Consider the following 20,952-nt stretch of genomic DNA (forward strand, 5'->3'; position numbering starts at 1 on the left):
CAAGTTGTGGGAAGTGAAATACCTAAGTAATAATATAAGGCCTAATATAATTAAATGTTAAGTGAACAACATGAATGAAAATTTTTATCATAGGTTAGGGCTTTTTTTATACACAGGAATGTTCTAAAATAACAAATCTACCATTCAGTTGACACTTGGAATCTTGATTTTTTTTTTTAATGTATTACTTCACTGTCATGGGGCATGGGGAAGATTATGTGTCATTTTGAATACTTATCCTTATCTAGAACAGATAGGAAAATGTATGACTAGGGCAGATAGTAATTACAACTAAATATTGTATGTGAATATTTTTCCCTCACTTTTAAAAATTTGATATAAAGTAATATCCATAGTTGTTTTTTTTAATTGAAACAGCATTAAATAAAAAACCTTTGTTCTATTGTGTTTTATGTAGGTAGACATGGAGAAAAAGTCTCATTTTAAGCATGTAGTTGTTTTTACATACAAATTATTCTGCAATACTTAACAGGTCAACAAGTCGAAATAAGAATTTTTTACTATATTTGTAAAATGAAATTGTTAAGTGTAGGATTATTTGGGGTTTTTAAATTTTTATTTATTTATTTGACAGCATAAGCAGGGGGAAGAGGGAGGCAGAAGGAGAAGCAGGCTTTCCATTGAACAAAGAGCCGGATGTAGGGCTCCATCCCAGGACCCTGAGGTCATGACCTGAGCCAAAGGCAGATGCTTAACTGACTGAGCCACCCAGGTGCCCCATTATAGGTTAGGATAAGTGTAGAATTATTTGGTAGGAGATTCCATCTTATAAAATGAAAGTGGCTTTCAACAAGCTTATCTCTTCCAGTTATTTGGGGTGTCTAAACCAGAAGACTCTTTAAGTAGAGTGAAACACAAAATACTGAATTATGTTTCGTGTTGACTTTAAGAAATTCAAAGAGGTAATCCCATAGAAGTGGGTCATCACAACATATATTAGTTGAGAATGTTGGCATTCACTTTTATTAATTTCCCACTGTCATTAAGACAAAATATATGCATGGTTAATAATAATTATCCCTTAAGAATTTACATGTCAACATAAATACTTTTAATTGACTTCACTGAATGTATACAAATATTAGAGTAGATGTTTAAGCATTTTTTTATTTCACTAGAATTATCAAGAGCCCACAGATCTTGATTGCCTAAGTAGCCAAAATTTCATGCCATCACTCCAAATAGTCTCTGTAATGGGCTAAGTACAATAACTGTATTACTATATTTATATAACTATAACTATATTATTCTATATTCTATATTCTTTTCGTACACTTTCACCAACTCACTGCTACCAATCCTTTCAAATCATAAAATCCTCAGTGTTGAATATCAAAGGTCATGTTTTATGAAAAATCTCATAAGTTTGATCCAGAGTACGGTTTTAATTTTCATTAAATTTTTAGAACCCAGTGAATGAGTTAAGCAGCCATTAAATTAATCCTTTGACAAATATATCCAATTGTTACTGATTCACTTGTGCAGCTTTGACTCTCAAATTACTTAACTAGTTTTCTAAAGAATATCTGTTGATTGTTCTAGAAAAAAAAAAGTGTTTCTTCAAGATGTTCTGATCTTAAAGAGCATGTATAACAGATAAGATCATAAAAGCAAAACTTTATGAACAAGGTGGGATTGGTCCATGCCTAAGTATAGTCTGTGTTATGTGATGTGATTTCTCTTTTTGTGTTCTGAGCTTATATTGTTAGAGACTGTTTCACCATGCTGCACATGTTTACCTGTATTTTTTATAAAACTCGTATTTCGGGGAGCCATTGTAAGACACTTGCAGCCCATAATTCCTACTGTATCTCAAATTGTGCCACTCTACCAAGATAGATCAGGTAGCCTAGATATTTGAATTCAATAAATTTAGCGTCTTGAAAATTACTTGTTTACTTACTTTTTAAATATCATGTGATTAACTATGTTTGAAGAAATAGGTCTATGACATTTTTATATTTTGTTAAGGATGTTGTCCATGAGGCTACTAAATGTCCATAGTATATTACCTTATTTCAGAAACTTCTTTTAGAATGTCATACAAGAAAAAAAGTGCTTCTCCTATGGAAATAGAATGTTTTTTGTTTTCTCTTTACTAGAACAATGCAACTAAATTTGTTTACTTTTGTGCCCACTGCCAGCAAGTTCAGAGCCAAAGTTTATCTGAAGTCCTAGTTATATTTTTTTAATTGATCATAGCGTATATTTCTTTGGTGGCTCTGATATCTATTTTAGGGGAAAATGAGATATAAATTTAAAAAAATTAAATCTAATTATGGAAACACCATATTTTAATACCATAATCGAAGTTCTTTATTATAGTATTTCTTTTTAAATACATCCTATAGTGCCCTCCTCAGCTATTTTGATACTGGTCTTCTGAGCTTATGACTCTTTCATCAGAAAAGAAGTAATGTTTAGGAAATAGTACATTTTTTTAGGGAATTTCACTAATTAAATCATTTGCCTCGAGTTGTCTAATGCAGATGAAAGTAGAGAGATCGGAATTGTTTTTCAATTTAAAGCTTCTCTGATAATGAGCATTGCAAAAGCTACAGTGACACTTGCTATTCATTCTTTAGCAAATGGAGATATTATAAAAAATGAATTAAAGTGCTTCTTTAAAACTTTGATTAGAGATATAACCATCCCTTCATACAAGGTCATGATTAAAAACTATAATAACCTGTGCAGCCATTATTCACATTATTATTCGCACAACTGTGTAGGTTTCTGTCTTTTGTGACCAATTAACTTAATTGATGCTAATTAGCAAACACATTTTGTTTGAATTCCCCACCTGTTACTTGTGCCAACTTTTGGTCTGTTTTTTTTATAAATGTCATCTACCATCCTCCGGGATACTTTACATGCCATCTTCTGAGTTCTTTATTCATAGTATTTCTTTTTAATTACATCCTCTAATATTCTCCTTAATAATTTTGCTATCTGACCTTTTGAATTCACAATTCTTTTACTTTCTCAGTTTCAAGATCTGCATCTCTATTTCACTTTGGCCATTGTTAACATGGATGTACCTTAGTCTTAGTTATCAAAGAGTCTGCACAAGCAATATTAAAAACTTTGACAGTCATCTAAAATTTTTCAAATATCTGCCACTGTCTTTGCAGAGGAAATGCCCTCATTGTATTTGCCCCTGGATGAGCCCGAAGCCTCTGTTCCCCCATCATTTAGCCTCCTTCAGGATGTTGCTTCATCAACCATCCCAGTGCTCATATTCCCTTTTCATTGAGAGGGAAACTTCTCTTCTGACTTTAAAAAAAAAAAAAAAAAAGGTCCCCAGACTCCAAGAAAATATTTCTTCTGGTGTCTCTTCTTCTTCAGTTGAGACCATCCTTCTTTGCCAGATTCCTGAAAGATTATTTTATACTCACAGATCACCACCAACTCCCCCAGTGGTCCCTCACATCCAGACTCTGGTTCTCACGACCCTTTTGAATTGGTTCTTTAAAAGATCACATGACTGCCTTTGTACCAGACCCAAACATTGCATCCTCAATGAAATCACCCCCATTTTCTTGAGGCTCTTGTTACTCTCCCTCCTTATTTACTTTTTCTTGCTTTTGAGCCACTTGCTAAGATATCCTGGGCTTGGCCATGTACAGCGTCTTCCCCTATCTGCAACTGAAGAGGTCTGTTCTGTGTAAGCAACTCTCAACGTTGAATCCCAGTCATCTGCAGAGCTTTTGTGTTTCATTCCAAATGTCAGCCAGATGCTGGCAAATGTATTCTATCTGCAAGGAACTCATTGTATTCTTCATCATTCATCTTCTCCACTGGCCTTTCACCTCATCTACCAAACCACCAGTAAATTCCTCTTGACTTGCCTCTTTCTGGTAATAGTGCCACTAATTGTCATTTTTACAGCAGTGCTCATAAACCTGGAATGAGACTGGACTCTTTCGTACACTTATGGCTTGCATCTTACCACTCACTGAATTTCTTTCTTTGCTATGATTCCTGAATCAGTCGAATAATTTTGACTTTTATCGGCTACCATTTTAGTTCTAGCCTTTCATACCTCATACGTATACACTGACAGACTCATAACTCACCTCTATTTTCATCTTATTCTCCCTCCCTACCCTCTATTCCTAGGCAGAGACAGAACTAGGATTTGTGCCTGAAAGTTATAAAAGTTGTGCCTTTCATTAAAAGAAAAGTAATACAAAATGTTGAGCAAAAAATTAAGTAGAGGATGAATATTTATTTCTACTTAGAAAAGATACCATACACAAAAAATTTCAAAAACAGAAGTCATGAAGATTCAAACCCTTTTCCTCTGACATCTCTTGAGACAATTTTCGGACACACTTACATATAAATACTTCCTGATTTTCACTTGGCTTTCCCTCCCTACCCAGAATGCTGACAATACCCAGAAACTCTGGTGAGGGACCCTGGTGTCTAAACTTCATTGGCTTTATGAGAAATCTTCCTTTGCTCCTGGAGTAGTCTTCCTCGATTCTGGCTTTGATGATGTCAAACTTTTGCCATCTCAGAACAAATTCTAAGTTTCTTACAATAATAGAGCATGGCCTTTTGAAACTGAGAGACCTAGATTCAATTCCTGGCTTAGTTCAATCCCTGTACAACTTTGTGTGATGTTTCTGAATCTCCACTTTTCTAAAGGAGTGGGCTATTGGGGTATTGTATGTGATAATGCATATGAAATATTTAGCATATGATCTGGCCTCTTTCTACCCTTTCTTCTAATACACTCAGTTATTTCATTTACCACCTAAAGCCATCACATGGGACTTCTGGTACTGTTCTCAGTGTGTGCTCTTGTGGTCCACGGATTGCTCCTGACTCAGGGATCATGGGTATTGTTTATTAAATATATTAAGGTTGAAAGGTAACTAGAGTGTAAAGAATATAGCCAACATAGTTGTTAGAGTTACTTATCACTGGATCTTTTAGTTTTAGCAAAACGTTGACTTAAGCCTCATGGAGTACCCCTCCCACCCACCCACTTTCCCTCTACAAATACATAAATACTGAGTAGAATATAACAACTTTTTAAATACCTAGCCAAGAGCAAAAGAGAGAAAAGGAAATTTTCAGGCTATGAACTTGAACTTGATAGGAAACTCATAGCCAGAGTTATAAGCCCTTAATTTGATAGGGTAACAGACTAGCAAGGTAGAAAAACTGAATGTAGGCCAAAACAGGTCAGGGTTGCCATCTAAATGTACACTTAAATTCAAGAGATGTGGATTTTGTAACCGGAGAGGAACACGAACTGCAAACTGTATAAATAGCTGGGCCTCGGGAAGAGTTACTGCCCTGTGAAAGGAGAATTAGAAACATCCAGTTACAACTTTGAGAAATAAAACGGCAGGCATTATAAGCATTAAAATTAAAACCTTCCTGGATGGGTTAAATAGCAGATAAGATTCAGCCAAAGAGAAAAATCAATAATCTGGAACATTGAACTACAGAAATTACTTCTAGAAAGAAAAAGAGAAATAGGAAAAAAGAAGTGAAGATGGAAAATAGAATGATAAAGATAGATCTAAAAGGCATTCCAAAAGAGAAATTAGAGTAAGGACAACATTCAAACAGATGCGAAGGGAGAGTTTTTTAGAATTGAGTAGACCATTGAATCCTAAGAACGGAGAAATAGACCAGTGCTGAGCAGTGTAAATAAAAACAAATCTGTATCTGTATACATCATAGCGAAACCACAGCAGACCCAAGAAATTCTTAAATGTCGCTATGAAGAAACGAGGCTATCTTAAAACAGAAAACTGAATGAACACACCTCTTTCCTCAAAATAGATACCAGAAAACTGTCTACAAAGGACTAAAGGAGAAATAGTCTTTTTTTTTTTTTTTTTTAGAGAAACTACTTTTAATTAACAAATCAATGCCCAGCTAACCTCTGCTTCCAGAGTAAGACAGTGACCAATGTTACCACTCACAGGCTGGCTGTGGAAGAGCTGAAACATCCTCCAAGCAGAGGGAAGCTGAGCCCTGAGGGAAACAATGGGAAATTAGCAGCATTGCTGAGAAAATCTGAAGAAAAACGCCCTGAATTCACAGTCCGTGGATCTTGGTTCTTAGACCTGCTTTACCAGTCGTTACTCGTAGACCCCGTATCCCTGAGCTTCAGTTTCCTCCTGGGAAAAATGGAAACAAATAGCATTTGTTTCGTACATGTCACTTGAAATAACAAATGTAAAAAGTCCTACCTAGCCTAGTACCCAGTATCTGAGGAACATGATAAAATGCAATCTAATTTGGAATTGCATTCCATGGCTCCCTTTATTGGAAAACCCTCACTGTCTCAATCTCTGGAACTAGTTGGAGGACTAAATCAAATATGTCTTTATCCATTTAGTCCTCACTTCTCGCTAAAAGCAGCCTTAAATCTCTCTCTCTTCTGTGTGCAAATTGTACTTTGTGGTACTCTTATGTAGTTTTATCCTGTCTTTTATTGCTGTTATTTATATATGGGCCTTAGCTCCCTCACAGGAAGTTCTGTTCCTCAAGTACTATGCTGCTTACCTTGTTCATGTCCCTATCACCTACAGTGTTTTATATAGAGTGCGATTAATTGCTCATGAAAGCAGCTCAATATATGTTCAATTCAACTGAATTGACGTTGTCGAATGAAAGACGAATGAATGAATGGACATTTACTAATGTGTTACTTTGTGGTAGAAATTAGCTGGGAGATAAGCTAATTTTTATTGTGTGCTATGTGTTTCACAGTATTCAGCATTTGGCGTTTCAATTTTAAAAGTGACTGCTAACTGAAAATCTAATAGGGAAAAAAAAATCTCCCTAAAGAGAAAAGTTACATTGCATTTAATTTTAACTCTTGTTAACTCTTTAAATACTGTTTTTAAAATATTTTCATCTATTTGGCAGTTTGTGTGAATAGGTAGTGATATTAACTGAATGGGTAGAATTTGTGTACCGTATTGGTTTTCCCAAATAAGCTATTGGGGCAAAGAGACCATTACTGACAATAATCATAAGCATATCTAGTCACTTATTTTCAAGATTAAAAGATGTTTCCTAGTGGAGATTTAAATAAGTAGTCACTTTGTTAAAAATGATAATATGTCATTTCAGTTGATAATTTAGTTTTTCTTGTCTTGATCAAAGATATTTTCAGATGGGATTAGCCAAACTGGGCTTCTGAGTATTAAATACAAGACATTAAGTCCTCATGTATTTGTGAGAGATCATTATTAAAGGCCAATAATGCTCTAAAATTAAGGCCAAAGTGCATACCATTAACTCATAATTATTATCAAAGCTTGGATGAAGGTTAATTAGCATTTTTATTGAAAACACTTTTTCAATCTCCTTTCAAATAGGTCCGGAGAATTTTCTCAAGAAACTGGGAAGTTCAAGGATTCACACATAGCTGGATCCATGGGGTCAGATGTCAGGGCTTCTCTGCTCTCCTGTTTCTTAACTATATGCTTCTCTTGTGTGTTAGTTAGCTTACTTCTCAGACAGGTCCTTGCTACCTGTTATAAAATGCTGCCATCAGCAGCTCTCAGCCTCTCTTCTTAAAACATAGAGTCCAAGAACTGTCTTCCAGCTCCAGATCCCCCTTCCCATGAAAGGACTTTGCTCCTATTTGGATCATATATCCATCCTTAGATCAGCCACTGAGAACAAAGGGATGAGCTCTCATGATTGTCCACACCCACACCTAGGTCATGGCAAGGGTCAGGTCACTGAGAATCTTTGTCATTTTTTCTACCAAAACCATATAGGATGAGGGAAGAACAACTAAACTATGATTTTAGTCCATATCCACAAACCTTATCTGAAACCTTGGATCATATGTGGTCCAGAATTCAGAACTTTTCAAATTTGGGGCATGTGACACAGTATATATTCTACTTATTGCATAGCACTCACAACAGGGTCTGGGAAAGCCTCTCACAGACAAATATATAAGTATTTCTGCCATAAAAGATATGGATATTCACAGAAAGTAGGAAAAAGAAAGATTATAGGTATTCTCATGTCAATTTTTTCTGCCAAATTTCCCCAAATTTATCAAAAAAACTTTCAGTTTAACAACATGAACATTACAGAATTGTGATAAAATATTGTGAGTCTATAATTAACATACTTTATTGCATGTATATTACACCCTACATGCTAGGCATGTATTAGCTTGTAAACTATGATAGTATAGAGAGTATTGATACTGTTTATATATTTGAACTTGACACAGTTCCCAACATATAGAACGTGCTCATTAAATACAGTTGTTGAATAGATAAGTGAAGATATCAGTGACTTTATGTACATTACCTCATCATGGAATTGTAACAATTATCTCATGAGATGGAGACTATATTGCCTCTTCAGAACTTACTGAATGAACCTTAGTTCTGCCATTTGTAAAAATAGAAATAATGATATCTGGCAGGATGAGTGAGGTTCGAGGGGAGTGTATAGCAAAAGTGGACAGACTGATTACAAGTAGCTGATCTCATAATAATATCCTAATAGTCTAACAGTTCATTGCTAGACTATTTATTCCACTGATGTATACAAATGAAGCTACTTGGTTAGTAGAAAGGATCCCATAAGGGCTACAATTTACTACACAGCCTATAACAATTATCCCTTTAGGTATAGATATACCATTTGGGGGAGATAGAATATGCATTTCATCTAAGCTGCAGAATTTTAAAATTATGTATTTTATGAAGTAACAAGATTAGGAAAAATAACCTTAGTGTAGGGCTCTATCTAAACTGACTACTGAATCATTTGCTTTGGTTATTTTGAAAGAGCTCATTCTATATAGAATCTTGGGTGGATGTGCAGTTGCTCCCAATCTGACCTCATTTAATACTTGATCTGGTAATGCTCGCACCCTCGATTCTAGCAAGCCTTGCCACTAATAAGTACTATTAACCCATGAATAGAGTCTTACAGTCATGATTTCTTGTTACTTTTCTAAAATTGTAAAAAAACAAAACAAAACTGGAGCATCCTAAATGTATGGCAGAAGTTCAGAGGACTCTAACATTGTTTAGTTTATATTTTATGACCAAAAAATGGAATAGTTTGTTGATGTGGTGGTTTTACATGTATATATAAGGAAAGGCACCTTTATGTTGTGCCAACAGCAATCACATCTTAAGTCCCCAATTAAAATGTGGCTTTTTCAACTCCAAAAGTTCCATGCGACAGTTTAGCCATCTGTTTAATGAAATGACCACCACTGATTTGGTCATAGATAATTATTACAATAAGAACAGTGCTAGGGAAAGATCAAGTCATCCCAGTTGAGGATGACAGCTAATTACGAAGAGGTAATTAGTGAAGGTGATTCACACTGTCTCATCTCCAGGGTAAGAAGTAAGTAACAAATCTCACTCTAGGTATAGATCATGTAGTGTGTATGATTATATACATCTTTGAATCATTATTTTTAAATCTTATAAGATATATACCAAATAGTGTATTTACTGAACTAAATTCAACCAGAAGTGTTGTTTTTCATAAATTATCTATTGAATTCTATGTATTTGAGGGTTTTTTGGTCAAAATATTCTCAGATTATTACATGGAGGCTTTTGTGTTCTCTGGCCACTCTTAGTGATGTAAGAGGGAATTTTCAGCATTTGTCCCTCGTGGAATCCATGATGAGAGCCCTTAATACACTTTGCTAATTACCTGCTGGGAAGACCCTAGTGCAGCAATATTAGAATAAGCTCTGTGCTATCAAATGTGGCGAAGGAAAGGAGAGTTCTGATGAAGATGGTTCTCAAAACTCACACTAAATAGTTTTAAATTCCTCTATGATAACATTGCTTTGATAAGGAGCAAAATTGATTAATTTCCTTCTCACTATCTTGGCTTAAGTACTCCTGAGCTGTGAAATAGATAAAAGCCAAATTATGGAGGAACAATAAACAAAAGACTTTCATTTTTAGTATCTTAGAGCCAGGCACAGTATAACGGACCTCTGTGTGTAGTGAAGAGCTTTGGCATTCATTATTGGCTCCTCAGTATTAGAACCAAGGGGATTTTTAACAGATTGCTTCACAGGAAAGCAAGAACTCTGCCTGGCTCCTCGTTCTCATTTTGGGCATGAGACTAAGCTTTTCTTATGTTTCATATACAGTTATTTCTTGGCGCTCCTGGTTTCTCCAACATGAAATTCTTATGAATTTATATTGCATCCATTTAGAACATATGAAGAACTGAGCTAAGTTACATTTATTTTTGTGCTATTAATGAAGAAGGGTTCTAAAGAATCAATAGCAAAATATATTAGGAGATTCTCAGTCCCTTTAAGAGGAGGATTTTGGTGAGATCCTAATATATTCTTTGCTTAAATGCAAAATAGGGTTAGCTGTAAATGGATTCCGCTGTAGGAGTGTGTAGTATTTAAGGTCTCTAGCTTTGTTTAAGCTTACTGAGACTTTAGTTGTGAACTGAGAATAATTCTTTACTAGGAATTATTCCCAATTTATCATCAGTCTTAGATATAAATCCAGGTGTTTCCACGTACATAGCTGTGTGATCTTGGGCAAGTTATATAATCTCTCAGAACTTCAATTTATTTTTCATCTAAAATATGAATATTAGAAGTACTTTTCTCAAGGGTTATTTGGAAAACAAAATTAGATAATGAATCTAAGCTGCTTGTTTTAATGCCTGGCCATCTTAACACTCAGAATGAGTTAGGTATTATTAATATTTATCTAAAAATTAAATTAGGATGGTACCCATTTTCTACTTAGAAGTACATATTTCATTATATACTTAAGATATAGTAAGTTCTTTGAAAAATACCTATTTCTTAAACTGTAACATAGACTTATTCATTCTGCCTTTCTTTCCAATCAGCATGTCTGAATTGTAATACATACTTGTAAAGGGTTAGCTTTGGTCTGCTTATTGTTTAGTTGAGCGTAACAGGGTGTGTGTGTAAAGATTTTTTCTATAATATTTTATATTAATGATAAATTAGGTAAAAGTACTAAGTATAGAACAGAATTTAGAGAGTAGAAGGGTTGAGAATTGGGAGACATGAAATCTGGGTTCTGTATCTGGTCAAATCACTTAACTTCTCTGGGTTTCAGTTTCTTCAAACTTTAGTGAAGAAACTTGTACTGAATGATTTCTGTGGCTGTTTACAGTTTTCAAGTTATAATTCTAGCATAAACTCAGAACAACTCTATTTTCAAAATTATACTATTTAACTACTGGCAATGTCTATCACATATCTTTGCTTCTACTTATTTTTTTCCCACTTACTAGAAAAGATTACATGATTCCTTTATCTTAAGTTGATTTTTTTTCCCCAAAATATTGAAACATTAGGCTATCCAGTGACCTTAAAAGTGATCTAGCCCTCCTCAGCCAGGGCATTATTCTAGTTTCTGAGAAGATCAATTTCCTATATCTGGAAAAGACTCAACTCTCCCTATCATTTTCTTTGAAAAAGAAATCATATAAATTATCATGCCTAACAACTTTTACTGTTCTAGTGAAAGTTATTTCCCATTTTGTTTTTAAAAAAAATTGTTTTAATTGAAATAAAATGCTAATTTTAATTACAGGGATATTTTACCTTTTATTCTCCTGTTCAACAGACTTTTATGCATTTAAGAAGGTGTGTGTTTATTACTTTAATTGAATCAGCTTAATAAAGTTCTATAGCTTTATATATTCCTAATTTTGAATGGAAATACCTGATGGAGAAAAATAAAGATAATGAAGAGCAGGAATACATCTCTCTGAATTTCATGTGACTATCAATAATTGGATCAAGAAAAGAGAGGCTGCTGTTGTTTTATTTAGATTGTGTTAATTCAGTCCCCAGAACCAGATGAAAGGTCTAATAATATAGTTTATAATGATGTGAACTGTCACTTCTATTTGAATAATGTTAGCTACAATCAAATAATTTTTTCTTTTTTCATTATGGAATGTTCTTATTCTCATTTTTTCTATAACACCTTTGCCTCCAAACATAATTCAATTGGGAAAAACAGCACTGTGTACCTAATTCCCATGTGGTTTAGATTATAATTTTGAGCTGAGCTGTGGCCAAAGCTTTGCCCTTTCACGAGACACTGATTTTGTGGCTTAATATATTTTTGGTTCTGAGCTAGATTATCTTATCCATACTCAGGGAAGTACAGAATGAAATGAAGAAACCATATGAATTTTGAAATTATATTTACATCTTTATGGCCATTTACTTTTTTTAAATTTTCAATTATTTATCTGATTTGATCCTCCTCTCTGTTCCCAGCACACACTCCTGGCTTTCTAATTTCCTTCTCAAAATGATGCCACTGCATTTACCTGCCACTTCAAGGGCCTCTCTCTTTTCTTTCTTTTGCAAAAATAGCATTTCCAGTATCTTAATGCTTTATTGTCAAGGTTGTCTAGGCATCCTTCCAGGCATCTCGTGGGGTTAGCAATGGAGACAGTACCCTGTACCTTTCCTACCTTTTGTCTACAGAGATTACTTTAGAGGTGGAAGCATGAGGAGATCGGCTGAGGCAGCTACAGAAATTGTTTCCTAGTTCAAGCAAGGTCAGAGCCTGGTCTTGTTATACAATATACAAATTCCACTGAGGAATACCTGTGAAAGCCCTCATGGTCTGAATTTAGCTGTTCTTCAGTACTGAGATATAAACCCTGTGGTTCAATTTGCTAAAGCACATTTTACATGCTAGAGTTAGCAAAAGTGAATCAAGTAGCATAAAGGCATGCTCCTATTCACTTAAAAAAATTAGAAGGTCTCTATTACGTTAGAGGCTTCTAATAAATGGCATCCATACATATTTGAGACTCAGGCTTTGAAAACTCTAAGGTGGCATGTTACTATATAGGCTAGCTTCCCAAAGGACATTTTTTATTTTGTAATTTCATATTTTGCTATCTTATCTGGCTTAATTGTCATGTTATTTCTTATCTATCATTTGCTTATCTTCATTAAAAAACTGTTCAGTATCATTAAGCACTTCATCTTTCAGTTAGATGATTTTGCATGTAATTATGGGAAAAGAAAATGGAAAACTTTTCTGATTATCACAAATGATACAGAGAATTGCAAACAATTTGAAGTTAATTATGAGCTTAGTTGGGTGGGTTAATTAATTTCAATGTGGGCTACATAGAAGACGGATTTCCAACATGTATCCATTAAGTTAATAATATTAACTCCTATTTTATAAATAAAACATGTAGGTACACATACAGCTCATATCAAAACATCAAACTTTTATTATATTGAAATCATTCCAGAACTGACGTTTTAGTTTGTATTTAAACAAAGTATTTTTAGTGCTCGCTTCAGCAGCACATATACTAAAAAAAGTATTTTTAGAGGATTTGAATCCTACCAATTGTGTCCCAACTTTGACTGCAAATATTCATATTTCATATTAAAATTGTTCAACATGGTCTGAGTGTCTGTCAGTTTTTCCAACTATGTTTCAGCCTCGTCACTTGATTTTGTTTTGTTGTGCATTGTCATATGTTACGAGAGAATTAAAGCACTTCTTTTATTTACAAAACCCAGTCAGCATTTTGTCACTGCCTATTCAAACTCCAGCTTAATGGCCCAGACTGACTATTTGTGACAATGGAGCTATGGGAATGAGTGATGGATCTGTGTAGCAGCGATAGCTTTAACCTCTAACTAGCTTTCATTTCTCATCTTTGCAATTTCCATTTCCTCTTTTTATTGAAATAAGTTCAGTTGAAATAAATGGATGCTCCTGCACAGCCTGTGAGCTCTTCTGAGAATAACATTGGTCTGTTAATAATTTTTCATGTTTCTCTCTCTTTTTTTTTTTTTTAGTCTCGACCTATTCCTTCCCACCTTACTTCAGCAGTTGCAGAGAGTATCTTGGCCTCAGCCTGTGAGAGTGAAAGCAGGAATGCCGCCAAGAGGATGCGTCTGGATAGACAACAGGTACTGAGGAGCGTTGGGGGCTGGTGTGCACCCGCGATGGCAGACAAATATGGTTCATTTAGTCCAATTTATGCAGAAGGCGAAAGACTCTTGAATGGATTTTGAAGTACACCAAGATACAGTTTTTGTGTCTTTCTGATATGAATTTGAACTTGAAAATGCATGTTCATGAGATCAGTAGGCATCCGTCAAATTTTCCGTGGTGAAAAATGGCCAACTGTAAAGTTAATGAGCCAGAATTCTATTTAGTATCCAATTCGCGGGCTAATGGCTTATTTAAATAAGTGGTTCTAGCTGATCGTTGACAATAGTTTTGTAAATTTACCTGATTGTTTATGATAGTGACATGATTGTGTTCATTCTGAATGAAAGCAAACCTCTCTTTAATGGCCTCTGGTCTGCTGCTAAATGTCTGTGGATTATTCTGGAAATGGTGAAAAAGCACAGATTTTGCAAGCCTAGAAAGCTGTAAAATGGGGATATAAAACAATGAAAATGTACGTCCTGGGCTTGCTTCCTCATTAATGAACCATTTACTATATACCCATTAAGAATCATCTTTCTCTGTCTCTTTTTTAAGGATGTACCCCCATGTGGTGTGGACGTGTGCATTTTTTGTGCATTGTGTGCTTATGTTTCATTCAGTTTTCCCTTGGTTTATCTGCATCCATCTGTTGCCCCTTCTCAGGTCTGGAATGCCTTTCTCTGTCTTCTTTTTCTCTCTGGCCTTCTTAATTATCCATAATAAATTACTAAATTGTAATATATAACATTAAATGCTACACATAAAAGTATGCTGTATTCTGACTTCTAAGTTACTTTTACAACAAGTGATCTAGTGCTTCATATCTTTAAGTTTGGAACGAGAGGACTAAATTGTTAGTCTAATTTTGTTTTTCCTGTCAGCCAATGAGCTTCTAAGAAAAATAGAAAAAAAGTTTTTCTCTTCCAGGACTAAAATATGTAAAAATGTTTCAGAATGGCATTATTTAAAATTTTACGTGTTTATTATCAATATGGCATGTGCTAATAATTCTAAACAGTGCAAAGATGAAGCCTTCAATTTTTTTTTTTTTTAAGATTTTATTTATTTATTTGAGAGAGAGAGTGAGAGAAAGAGCACAAGAGGGGGGAGCGGGAGAGGGAGAAGCAGACTCCCTGCTGAGCAGGGAGCCCGATGCGGGACTCGATCCCGGGACTCCAGGATCATGACCTGAGCCGAAGGCAGACGCTTAACCAACTGAGCCACCCAGGCGCCCGAGCCTTCAATTTTTTTAAATGTATTCACCTCAGATAAAATATATATTTTGAGTTTGTTAATCATTCTTGGCCAACAGTATTTATTCACATATGCATGCCCTCAGTGAGACTTTTATCATTATCATAAGTCTAGAATTTGTCTTCCTTGAAATAAGTCAGAGCTGTATATACAATACCACGTAGCAGAGTGATCAAGATGGCACATTCGGAGTTAAAGACATCTGGTTTTGATTCTCAGCCCTACCTTCACTAGCTGTGTGCCATTCAGAAAGCTGTTCCATTCTCTGTGCCTTAGTTTCTTTATGGGCAAGCTAACAGTAACAGTTCTCATCCTATAGGGTTGTTGTGAGAATGACAGATTTACATTAAGTACTTAGCCTGGCATGTAGTAAGCATCAGTAAGTTCAGCCTAGAAAAGAAGATTTTAACTGATATTCTCTCAGTGCCTTGGCATCAGTAAAACTAGAAAGAAGCACTAATAGGACTATCTTAGATACAGGAGTTTTGAAGTCAGACTCAGTCTATTTGAGACAAGATCATAATTCTAGAAACAGGAATGGTAGAATTCTGGGATTGAATGGGCTCTTCTGGGTGTTGTCTTGCCATATATCCCACCTAGTCTACACTCTAGAATGGTATCAGTCATATATACAGTTATTATGAAAATTGAAGGACTGATTCACATTATGGACTACCTATGATATCACTCTACAGTATCCCCAAAAGCTGGGCATCCACCAGTATTTGGTCCAACTTCTTAAACCACTGTTGGCCTAATCTATAACATGGAGGGTACAAATATTAAGTTCATAGATTTATTTTGAGGATTTCACAAGGCAAGGCATATGAAAGCATAGTTCATTTGATTAGTTTATGTATTGTCGGAGCTCTACTGTGGTCACCATTTGCTTGAATACCTAAAGTGGTAGGAAAATCCCACCTCTAGGGCTGAAGATCTACTATTTACTAACACATGTGTCCTGTTATCAGAGAGCTATAATCATTTTGACAGTCCTTAAATTGAGATCAAATTTGTTTTCTAGAGCTTCCACCCACTGAAGAAAAGCTGCTAGCAATCATGAGGAGAGTGACTTCTTACTATTCCCTACTTCCCAGGGAGTAGGGACTGGAATGGGTGAGGACCAACTAGCTGTTTCCTTTTTCTGTCCTCCTATGTAGTGGTCATTTATGACAAGGCTTCATCACCTGAGAATAGGGGATGTCCAATATCTCTCCCAACTAGTAGTGTTCTTTCCAGGCTTTAAAAGTGTTCAGTGAGTTTGGGATGTATGGGGGATATGGAAGAAATGATTTAAAAAATACATTCAGTAATTTATTGGAAACCTAATAGGCACTTTTTAGATTTTTTTTTTTTTTTTTGCCATTTAGTAATTTCGACAACCCCATTAGAAGCAGGTATTATTATTCTCATGTCCCTATAAGGAACCCAAGGTTCAGAGAAGAGGGATTATTTGTACAGGGTCAGCTACATCAGACTCAAATCAGCTCAGATCAGACTTTGAGTTTACATTATGTGAGGCTGACACTTGAGATCTCTATACAATCCTATACCTCTCACTGATAAATTCACTGAGGGAAAACCGGTGTCCTGGAAGAAACTCTTAGGACACATATCATTTGTGCCTCTGCTCATATTGTTGTTGTTGTTGTTGTTTTTTAAGATTTTAAGATCAGTAGGCATCCGTCAAATTTTCCATGGTGAAAAATAGCCACAACGAGAAAGGGAACACAAGCAGGGGGAGCGGCAGAGGGAGAGGGAGAAGCAGACTCCCCGCTGAGCGGGGAGCCTGATGCAGGGCTCGATCCCAGGGTCCTGGGATCACCATCTGAGTGGAAGGCAGACGCTTAACGACGGAGCCACCCAGACGCCCCTACTCATAATGTTTTTGATAGTGCACTTTTCTGTTGGTAAACTATCTATTTTAATCACAAAGATATTTGCACTCTTTTGTAACTAGCAAACCAGCCTTCCCCAGTAAGCAAGTTCTTCCAAGCAGGACATTTTTGTCTCAATATCAGCTTGAAAAAGTGCCTCACTTCATCTGGGAAATGAGTTATGCATTGCAAATGCTGGTTTAGTGTTTATTTAGTATTTTAAAATAAATAATACATATTACACATAGATATTTAAAAAATCTAACTTATTTCTGTTTAACATGAATTCTGTAGATTTCATTTGGCATGCCACACAAAGACTTCTACCAAGTGACTTTGCACTTCCAACCCAAGCATGCAGATGGGAGAGCCCTCTCCTAATTAGATCTAAACCCTCTTTACCCAAGCAGAGATAGCAAGGATTCTTTTGGGTGTTGGCAAAGAGATCATTCTTTTCTGTGCCCATTCTTAACCCAACTCACAATTCATAGAATTTGCTGGTGATTCAGAGATTCTTTGTCATGCCCCTGCATGTCTGTAGGTGTAGGTGCATGAAAGTTCAAGAACTGGACAGTTAAATCTGCATGCTGTTAAGCCCCATGTCTGAGTGCTTGCTGCCAGGGGTTGACCACATGTAGAGCGATAATTATGTATGTCCTTCAGACTTTATGAAGCTTGATGAATTAATTGGATTTTATAAAGCTGTTTGAGCTATGGACATGAAAGTTATTATGGATGTGTTAAATACTTTATTTCATAGGCCCACCTTGAACCACAGTCCAGAGGGGCCTTGTTATTATGCAGCCTGAGCCCTGGAGCAAGCCAGTGGCAAGGACAGGAGCCTCCTGTTTATCAGGAATCAGATTTCACAAAACTGAGGTCAACCCTTAGTGCGTTATCAAATACAGTCAACATTTATTTTCTTTTAACATGAAAATCTGGAATTTTTATGGTGTTTGGGAAATTCCTCCTCGCTCTGACAATTCAAAAAAAAAAATGGGCAAAGTCAGACTTCACTTTTCTGTGACAGAGCTTGAATTAAAAGATTATCTTTTTCTCTATCTTTATTTCATTCCTCTTTCCTTAAAAAGAGTTTTCAGTGCTCTTGGTTACAATTCATCTAAATGGAGAGACCAAAGCAGAAAGTGAGAGATGAGAACAAGTTATTTGCTGGTGATTTGTTTCCCACTGGTGTGTATTTTTTGCTGTTTTTCAGGGATGACATATCTTTTATTCCTGGCTTGCTGACTGATAAACTTAGGGAGTTTCTGAATGATGTGAGTTTCTTGGGTCTCTTTTCTCTGTCCCCAGTTCTTTGAGTTAAGTTAGTTTGTAGTGCTGTACTGGGGATCACATAGAGCCAGGGGTCTAGGGCTTCCCTGGCATCTGTGCGACAGATACAGCCCTCATGAAGGACAGCACAGTACCAGTGCGAGATGACACTCCTTGCGGTGACTGGGACAGATGGGAAATCAATGGTAGGCTGCGATGCGACCTCTTTATCGAAAAGAACAGAGAAGGGAGAAGGAGGAATGGCTTGTTAGTTCCTTGTGACATAATAACAGGCGAGAAATTAAGGGAAAAAAATACTGAAAACTGGTGTTTTGCAAAGTTAAAAAAGAAAGTCACTGCTAGTAAACTAGCATGAAACCACCAGGCAGGACCTAAAAATATTCAGTAAGCCCAGAGTTCCCAGTACTCTGTTTTCTTTAGCAGTGGTGAATGCCCTGCAGACTGCATCTCTTCATGATTCTTCCAATGTCCTGTTAGGGTACTAATGAGTGGGCATATTATTAAATGTAAATGTAGATACAAAAGTTGAAAATAGAGCTGTGTAAGCATGGTGGCGATTTTCATACAGACTTCGTATTTTGTCAAGGATGTTTTTGAAAACTAGCGAAAATTTTCAAGACAGGCGGCTTTTCTATCATATTTCATTCTGTACAGTCGTATGTCCTTTTGATTACCACTTATAAGCTTTAACAAGTGCACAACTGAAAACAATATTTTTCAATAGGATTTTATGCTTAAATTGAAACCGTGTGCTACTAACTGAGATGTGGCTTGAAACCTCTTTCTGTGCCCTTCCGGCCCACACCCCCAGGCTCCCATTCTCAATCATCCTCAACTTCTGTTCTACTCCCATAATTTTTCTTCCTTTTATGGAATATTTTACGGAAAACCTGACATCTTTGAATCTTTCAACCTATGTTTCAGCACGGCCCTTGCATCCAAAGGAGAAAATATACTATATAAGAAGCACAAAGTACCATAGAGGGTAGTTCTTGGATGACATCGTATTTCTGTTGTAGCGTGTGTAATTTAAAGCTACTTAGGCAGGGGGCGCCTGGGTGGCTCAGTCGTTAAGCGTCTGGCTTCGGCTCTGGTCATGATCCCAAGGTCCTGGGATCGAGCCCCGCTTCAGGCACCCTGCTCCGCGGGATGCCTGCTTCTCCGTCTCCCTCTGCCCCTGCTTGTGTTCCTGCTCTCGCTGTGTTTCTCTCTGTCAAATAAATAAATAAAATCTTTAAAAAACAACAAAAAAAAGCTATTTAGACAGAATAAACTCCCCAGGTCATCTCACTATATGGCACCTTATTTTCCTCATTGATAATAATATTAACAACAGCATCAGAAGTATTTATGGATGCAGTAGTGTGTGAGGTGTTTTGCAAGCTCATTATATGTCATTAGCATGGCTTTTAATGAAGTGGGGAAACCGCGGCTTTGACGAGGTAACTTCTCGCAAGGGTGCAGAGTTGTTCCAATTCTCCTGCTTTTTAAAATCACGTGTTCCATGTGAAATCACTAAAGCAACCAGAGCAGCTACAGCTCATCTGATCTATGTGTGTGGTGGCAGCTCACCGTGTTCGGTGACAGGTACTTTCCAAATGGTGAAAAACTATCGGTAAAGTTCCAAACAATATATATAGTACAGTATTGCCTTGATTTACACAGTAGCACTACACCTGAAATAATTCAATTTATATTTAAAAGCATGCATAAACGCTTTGTGTTTATACCTAAAGTAAACTTTTAGGCTCAGATAACTATATATAGGCTTTCGCCTAAAAAATATCCAGCAGGACTTTTTAAAATTGACATGGGAACAAAGTGCTTAGTGATTTGAGATTGCCTGGAGCATGTCAGAGCTTCCCATAAACTGGTCCCCCACCAACTGCATGCCTGTGTCACCTGCTATGTGTTTTCCAAATGTCCCCTGTGAGCGGTTGGTAGCACTCTCATTAAGAAGCACTGCTATGGACAGACTAGGATTTGAATAAGAATGGGAATCATAAATTCTCAGATCCATTCCTTGATAGTGAACTCATAACTCTGTTACTCCCACTTGCAGAGACTGACTTTGAGTTTCAAAAACCACACATTTTCCATAGGCTCTGCATTTATCATATTAAATGAATTTTCCATCCATCCTTTTCTCCTTCCTTTTACTTTTTGTTTTTATATTCACTAGAACCTAGAAATAAAAATTGCGTGGTATCAGATAAAAATAACTTAACCGGGTCCTTTGATTTAATTTTATGTCTTTGCAAGGATGAGGCAATTAAATATCAATGGCCATATCAATTACGCCCTTGGTCAGGAAACTAAGCCACATGTGAATTCTAATTCCAGTTTTATTCTTGAAGTACAGTTCCATTTTGTATTCATCATTCAACTATTTTAAAATCTCTCCCAGAATTGCATTTCTCTTCTTTCTAATTTTGAAGTCCCCATTATGTTAGATATTTATAATAGGGATGCCACAAGATCCAACACTTTGCTACAAATAAAATACCCCAAAAGGATAAGGC

The 20,952-nt window shown here is 36.1% G+C and overlaps 1 protein-coding gene across 2 annotated transcripts in view; it reads left to right on the forward strand.

Moving 5' to 3' along the window:
• NOL4 (nucleolar protein 4) overlaps positions 1-20,952 on the forward strand; it is a 291,164-nt gene that overhangs the window by 181,780 nt on the left and 88,432 nt on the right. For both annotated transcript variants that reach the window (XM_081801435.1, XM_081801436.1), the window contains one exon: positions 13,868-13,981. In XM_081801435.1, coding sequence (XP_081657561.1) covers positions 13,868-13,981 — 114 coding nt within the window. The remainder of the gene's footprint in view (positions 1-13,867; positions 13,982-20,952) is intronic.

Source organism: Leptonychotes weddellii, chromosome 13 (assembly GCF_054177405.1).
Source record: "Leptonychotes weddellii isolate Sample4059 chromosome 13, ASM5417740v2, whole genome shotgun sequence".
Taxonomy (NCBI): domain Eukaryota; kingdom Metazoa; phylum Chordata; class Mammalia; order Carnivora; family Phocidae; genus Leptonychotes; species Leptonychotes weddellii.